The sequence below is a fragment of the Nannospalax galili genome, unplaced genomic scaffold, assembly GCF_000622305.1.
Source record: "Nannospalax galili isolate Female #2095 unplaced genomic scaffold, S.galili_v1.0 scaffold125, whole genome shotgun sequence".
Lineage (NCBI taxonomy): Eukaryota > Metazoa > Chordata > Mammalia > Rodentia > Spalacidae > Nannospalax > Nannospalax galili.
Window position 1 is genome coordinate 2,287,783 of NW_008354705.1, and position 7,269 is coordinate 2,295,051.

Sequence of the window (7,269 nt, forward strand, 5' to 3'; positions counted from 1 at the left end):
TATTTATTTATTTATTTATGTTGAGACAGGGTCTTCCTGTAGCCACAGCTGACCTGGAACTTGGTATATAGGTGAGGTTAACCTTGAACTCACAGAGATCCAAAGCCTTCTGCCTTCCAAGTACTGGGATTAAAGGCACGCACCACCAAACCTGGTTCCACTCATTCCTATTCGTCCCAATTCCCATCAGTTAAATCGTTCTTTCTGTATTACCCGATCACAACGCTGCAGCTCTCTTTGGTTACTATGATTTTTTTTAATGCTTTTTTTCTGAAAATTAGGTCTAAAGTTGATAACCCCAAACTAAAATTATATGAATATTTATTTATAAACTAGGGAACATACTAGATTATGAGAGGAAAATGTAGTCCTGTGCCACGAAACCTGGGTGCTTGAAGAGGTGTGCCCCAACAGTGAAGGCACCTCAAATTGCTGATTACACTCCACAAGTTGTCAGAAATGATTCTATGTTGTGGCTTAATATTAATTTTCAAATATTTTCAAACTTGAAATCTAGATTGGCTGTTCTCAAATGTGGCTGCGTATTGGAATCACAAAATAATTTCTAAAGATCTGATAGTTTCTAGTGCAATTGGGTTAAAGTGAGGCTTTAGCATCTTCCATTTAATGCCCATGAGCATCCCAAACTGAGGATCTTGACTTAATGCTGTCATGTCTAGTACAGTCAAAGACAGTGACACACACAGAGTCCATCGGCAAAAGCAGAGAGTGAAACACAATACCAACTGAAGGTTTATATGACATTTTATTTCGTTTCCATTGCTGCTGCCTCCTTCATAACCTACTCCTGGTGAGGATATTTAATAAGATGCATCTCCTCTCTCCACCCTCAGCTTTTGAAGTGTTCTCCTCAGTATTTTTTATCTAGTTTTCCTTTAAAGCCTGTTCTTTTCTTGAATGTTCTGGAGCATGGGGAGCTCGAGGTGTTCAGAGAATACTGATGTGCTCATACTCAGGTTTCAACAACTGATCTGGCTTTAGCTCTGTGTTTAAAATTTACATATATTGTGTTGTCAGCAGTTCCAATGTAATTTTTTCTAGTTTGCTGGGTGTATTGACACCTTTTCAGCTCTCCAGCCAAAGCACTTAGGGGAGCCAGAGCCTGGCTGGCAGGTGTCACGGCCTAGTAGGTGTAGGAGGCTGTGAAGAGCGACTGGGTGGCGGCCGCACCTGATGAACCCATGTGCACGTACTTTCCCTGGGCCGCCTGGCAGTTGGCCTGGAAAACAAGCATGAGAGAGGATCCTGAGTTGAGAGGCACACCCCTCCTTACAATCTCCACTCATGTAAAACAGCTACACTTTCATTTGTTTATTTTTTATCCATTTATTTATTTCTCATGATACCACCTTCCTCTAGCATATATTTTCTTCCTTGTTATCCTAATTTTCTGATCATTTCTTTGGACAGCTTGAGGCTCATGCCAATATTATGAAAAACCTTCTTTTTGTGCCAACCATATTGCAAAAATAGTCCTAGAAATTAAAGTTGAGACACTTCTTACTATTATAGTCCACTACAACAAAATAAAATTAATTTCCCTCTGTTATTCCGGTATTGATCCACAAGAATGTGTATTTTATACAGTTGTTAGCATTGTATCATTTTATCCCCTATGTACACTCCAGTCAGAGCTAAATTCAGAATTATTCAACGTTTGTGCTAACAGCTGGGTGCCACTCGGTGGTGCCAGTTTGTCCGTCATTGTTGCTGTTGTCTGTTCTCAAGGCTTTTAGATTCTGAGATCTTACATCAGTGGTTCTCATTGACCATCATCATCACTTAGAAATTGGTCAAAAATGGACACTTACTGCTCTCACTCACAATCTGCCACGTTAGAAATGCAGCCTGCATCTTAATAAGCCTGCTTGTGATTATAATGTGCACTCAAGCTTGAGAATCTCCTTCTTAGATGAGAAACTCACTTCCCTTCTGTCCTTTACTGTCACAATCACTCCATCCTAGGAGTTCCACCTCCCACCCATCAGGTGCGTGCCAGCACATGCATTCCCACCCATCAGGCACATGCCAGCACATGCATCCCCTGCCTTTTGGCATCATGGTAAAGCACAACCTTTAAACTCTTACACTTTTCGTATGACTCAGAGTTTTTCAGCCTCCTTGGGACTTTCTTTCCTTCAGTGTCTCATGGCCAAATCTTTGAATACCTTGATTCCTTGCCCACCCTTCTCTATGGCCATCAAGCCAGATGAGACCGTCACTAAGAGTCAGTACTCTTCTCCCTCTCTATTATCCTTATCCTCTTTTACTCTTGCTGCTTCCTGTTCAGGCTTATCTGAACCTTCATAAAGGCTTAGAGAGTTTTAGAAAAACTCAAGAACTAAGCTAATGAACCTCAAACTCCATCTCATTTCAGCTGTAACTTAATGCTTGGCTCTATTTGGCCATAACCTGTGGTAGATTTCCTAGCAGATTTCTTCACTAGGTATTCACATCTATCCCTATTGTTAGGATCGAGCTCCCAATTTCTTTTTCATCCCCAGCAGTTGTAATCAACTGCTATTTTTTTTTTACTTCAACCAAGCTAATGCCATCCAAACACCACTCTCTTCCACCTCTTACCCCTTATTGTGTAAGAGCAATAGCGTTTAATCTCATGCAGTCCTGTATCCTTTCCGGCCTTCTACCTCCAATCCTCATTGTCTAATCCTCACTGTCTTCCTAAGCTCCTTTTGCTTTGCATGTATTCATGTCGTCTTCTCTCCTATTTCATTGAACTCCTAACTCCCTGAGAGCAGGAGCTGTGTCTGGTTTGTTCACCCCAGTCCTTGGCTCATGGAGGGTATTTAAAAATCTAATGGTTACTAGATTGAATGTTTTTATTTGAGTCTTCATTTCACTTGATCACCTTTCTGGTCTTTTCCCAACAAAATTATTTTGTTTATAAATAGAATATCTTCTTAAAAATATTCTATTTATTATTTTTATTTTATGTATATAAGTGCATTGCCTGCATGTGTGTAAGTGCACCTGTGTCATGCAATGCCACGGAGGTCAGAAGAAGGCATCAGATCCCCTGGCACTGGAGCTACAGATGGTTGTTAACCACTATGTGGGTGCTGGGAATCAAACCCAGGTCCTCTGGAAGAGCAGTCAGTGCTCTTGACCTCTGAGCCATCTCTCTAGCCCCATAAATAGAATATATTTTCTTTGTTCTTTATAATTTTATACATGTAAACAATGTATCTTGATCATATGCACCCCCAACTCCCCCAAGTGACCCTCAGCTCTTTTCTCCCACTTCCCTCAGGGGCCACCAATACTTCCCCTTCCCCAGTTGGTGTCCATCTCTTTTTTGCTGTTGTTAGTAACCCATGGAGTCCAATTAGTTTGCTGCCTGTTGAATTCCTAGCAACATTCTTAAATGAACACCCTTGCTGTACTCTCCTTGTTGAAAGTCACTGGCATGCTCGTCAGTGCCAATCTCAGTGCCTTTCCCTGGCCTTTGCTTCTCATTTCTCTGTAGTATATTATGTTGAGCCCTTGAGACTCTTTTCCATTTGTTCTAGGATCCTTTGTGCATCCTGTTATATAATTTTCTTGGTAGCTTTTTTGTTCATATTCCCAAATGAAAGTCATCCCAGCTCAGACCTTGGTCCTCTTGTTTTCTTCCTACCGAAGTGCCTGCACAGAGACTGTCTTAATCTTCTGTTATCAACTGTCCCACTGGGGTGGAAAATTGAAAACTCTCTCTAACCCCAATCCTCTTGCTGAGCTCTCAGGTCACATTTTTAAATACATAGTGGACACTATCTGTAGAAACCTTCATGAACCAAAGGAAAAAATGCTCCTGTCAGCAAGTGTGTCAGACCCACTTATCAACTCTGTGAAGAAGACAAAGGAAAGCAGCTTCTTACCAGGGCCCGCTTCAGAAAAGCCTCCTGGGTTGCCTTCTTGTTGGCAGCCTTGCCACCCCAGGCAGCCAGTGCACTGGCCTGCAGGGCTCGTCCATATGAGAAGCTTAGTTTCCAGGGCTTTGGCAGAGGGCAACAGTTGATAGCATTGAGGTTGAGCGTGGCATCCTCTTCACTCATGCCTCCAGACAAGAAGCAGATGCCTGGAAGAGGAGGAGTCGTACCACTGTATTAGTCCCAGCTTTCATACCCCATTTGAGAAATCAAGCAATAGGCCTAAAATAAATGTTTCAATCTTTTCATGGGATCAGGTCCCATAAGTCAGTTTGCCTTTGCTGAGACCCGCAAGGCTAAAGAGAGAAGAGCTTTAATAAATAAGGTGGGAAGTAAAAATGTTGAGGAAAAGCACAGATGTCAGCCTTCAGATACACTCAAGACACTTAGCATCACAGAGTAGGATATGAAGTGCTGGGTGCCTGTGAGATAGAAGACACTTTGTTTCGAGGATAGAACAGCCTTGACTTTCTGCAGATGCAAATGTTTGTGGCCCTCCTCCAGAGGTTGAGGGCTAGGACATTCAGCAGAGGAGAAAAAAGCTATTACCAGGAACAGCTGCAGGAACAGTGCGGTGGAGAGCTGTGACGGTGGCCAAAGCCACTTGCTGTGGTGTATATTTCTTGTTGCAGGCATGTCCAGCAGTCACCATGTTTGGCTTTAGCAAGGTGCCCTCTAAGTAAACATGATGATCATTGAGGGCCTTGTAGACAGCAGCCAGGACCTGAAGAACAAGGGAACCAAATAGATGAAACACAGAGTCAATCTTAGAGTCACCTGACCTTAGCACTTGTACAATACAAAGATGCAAGATGAAGGAATTCTCATAAAGGCGTTCTTTACCAAAGCTTCTGCAATCAGCCTCCAGGTCTCCCTCTGGGCAATGGCTTTGCAAATTATAGCACTGAGCCCAACCAGCTGGACTTTCCCCATCATATCTACTTGATTTGTTCCTCTGCATGAACTATTGTCAAAATTCTGTTTCCTTGAGACTCTTCACTCATCTTTTCCTGTTTTCCCCTTGATCAATGTCAACAACCTGAGTGCCTTGACTTAGTTTGGGACATCTAAACTCGCTAGCTTCCACTTTCCATCCCCACAGAATCTGAATGATAAGCATCCATTTTAGAAACAGAATTCTTTCAAATCCCAGGTCAGTCTACATATTTTTTTTTACAAATGGAGAAATTAAGGTAAGATAATAGTATTTCTAGCAGACTTTCTCATAGTATATGAGGAAAATCACTATCTTTCAGAAATACTATAACTGATTTTGAAAAATCACATGTGAACAACATGCCTCCTAATTGTATTTTTCCTTACAAACCTTGTATTTTATTTAATATTTCATAAAGTACACATAGAATTGTAATAGAACTTTCCCAAGGTCCCACAGTGGGCAAAAGGATTGTCCAAACCAAGTCTCAGTATTCCATGAGAGCAACATACCATATACTAAAATGTGAAGTGTGGATGAGCACCTCTTTACCTTTCCCATTCTACATAATGATGCTGGACTAAAGGCTATTTCTGCAATACAGCTATTGTATGTTCAGCAACAGCTGTTTCTTAAAATCAAAAATTTAAAAATGGACTTGCAAGCTTTGTATTCAAAACCTACCTTCTCAGAAACATACTGGCAGTGCTCCAGGTCATGGTCCCCATCAGGAAGTACCTCTGGTTCAACAATGGGCACCAGCCCATTCTGAAAAGGAAAAGGGAAGAGGCAGTGAAGTGAGGTGATGCTCTTCTGCTTGGAAGCAGTCCACAGATAGATATGACTGCTAGAAGGAAGCTGCTGTAGAGACACTACATAATTGAACTAAAAGGAACTGAGAGTATGTCAGGGAACAGTTGTGGCTTGGACAAAAAAAGTGAAGTTAAAGAAAAGCTTTTCAGGAATGGGTAAAAATGCAAACCTCTAATATTTATACCTTTCTCCAAACTAGAGATTATTCTAGCTATCTCAGAACCTCGCTTCCACCCTGCTAAGACAGTCAAGTTTAAATCACTAAGAAAGATCCTTGAGTATGAATTATTTAATGAATTCAAGGAGAGCCTTTGAATTCAGTTCTCACTGGGAATTTTCAGGTGCCCACAATTCCAGTAACCCTTACAAAACACCCTTGAAAGAAAATCAGACTTAACTCTGGCCCAGTCATATTTCAATATTTTTGCTGGGAACTTTAGCATTAAGTCTCCATCCTATAAAAAGTAAGTTCAATGCAGACAAGCTCTAAGCTATCATCCTGTAGCCAGGCATCTAAAATGATCAGATCTTGGGCATTATGAAATACAGATGATTAAGACAAGTTCCCTGCCTTGAGAGCCTAATCATTTTTAAGACTTGGCTTATGAAACTTTGTGTTGGGCAGCAGGTGATATCACTGACCTTTGTACTCATAGTTTACTAGAGCTCCTACAGGCTCGTTGGAACTAAATCTCTCCCTACACATGTGGCAATGGTGAAAGTAGTAAAATATATTACCAGTATCACTACTGCAGGAAGAAGCAGGATTATTGGGAAATTTAAAAGTGCTGGGGGTGGTGGTACACGCCTTTAATCCCAGCACTCAGAAGGCAGAGGCAGGCAGACTCTGTGAGATGGAGGCCAGCCTAGTCTACATAGAGAGTTCCAGGCCAGCCAGGTCTACAGAGAGACCCTGCCTCAATTCCCTCCCCTCCAAAAAAGTGAGGCTCCAAAGAACGAGCTAGCCTACTGTTCTTAGCCCAAGGGGCAAGGAGCACACCTGCTGACAGATGCTGGCATAGCGAGCCAGGGCATTGGCGTTTTCTTGGATAGCAAGGCTGGAGGGACACTGGTCCCCAATCCTCAGCACAGCACGCCACTTCCCAAAGTCAACACCATCTTTCTTATACTGAGCACAGCGTTCTGAGAGGCCATCCAGTCCTGCAAATAACAAGAGAAAAAAAGCATTTTTATATTCCAGACCTGCCTCTGATAAAGTGAAGGAGTTTTCACCATTTTAGTTTGAGAACTGACAGCACCCACAGAAGTAAGCTTTAATCATAATACTGATCAGAAGGCCCAGATTTAATAAACAGAGGTTTGTTTGTTTGTTTTGTTTTGTTTTTAGGGTGGGGAGATGACAGCTCTTGCAGAGGACCTACACAGGTTTAATTCCCATCACCCACATGGAGGCTAACAACTGTCCTAACTCCAGTTCCAGGGGATCCTGTGCCCTCTTCTGACTTCCTCAGGCATTGCATGACATGGGTGCACTCACATACATGTAGGCAATACACATAAAATAAAGATAATAAAATATTTTTAAAATAAAAATAAAATATTTAAAAA

General features: G+C 41.8%; 1 protein-coding gene across 1 annotated transcript in view; it reads right to left on the minus strand.

Annotated features, from left to right (window-relative positions):
* Positions 1–747: 747 nt before the first annotated feature.
* Aldob (aldolase, fructose-bisphosphate B) overlaps positions 748–7,269 on the minus strand; it is a 13,271-nt gene continuing 6,749 nt past the window's right edge. Inside the window, exons 5-9 of the mRNA XM_008851912.3 lie at positions 6,701–6,861; positions 5,572–5,655; positions 4,500–4,674; positions 3,900–4,099; positions 748–1,240 (exon numbers count right to left, since the gene is read on the minus strand). Coding sequence (XP_008850134.1) covers positions 1,145–1,240; positions 3,900–4,099; positions 4,500–4,674; positions 5,572–5,655; positions 6,701–6,861 — 716 coding nt within the window. The 3' untranslated portion in view covers positions 748–1,144. The remainder of the gene's footprint in view (positions 1,241–3,899; positions 4,100–4,499; positions 4,675–5,571; positions 5,656–6,700; positions 6,862–7,269) is intronic.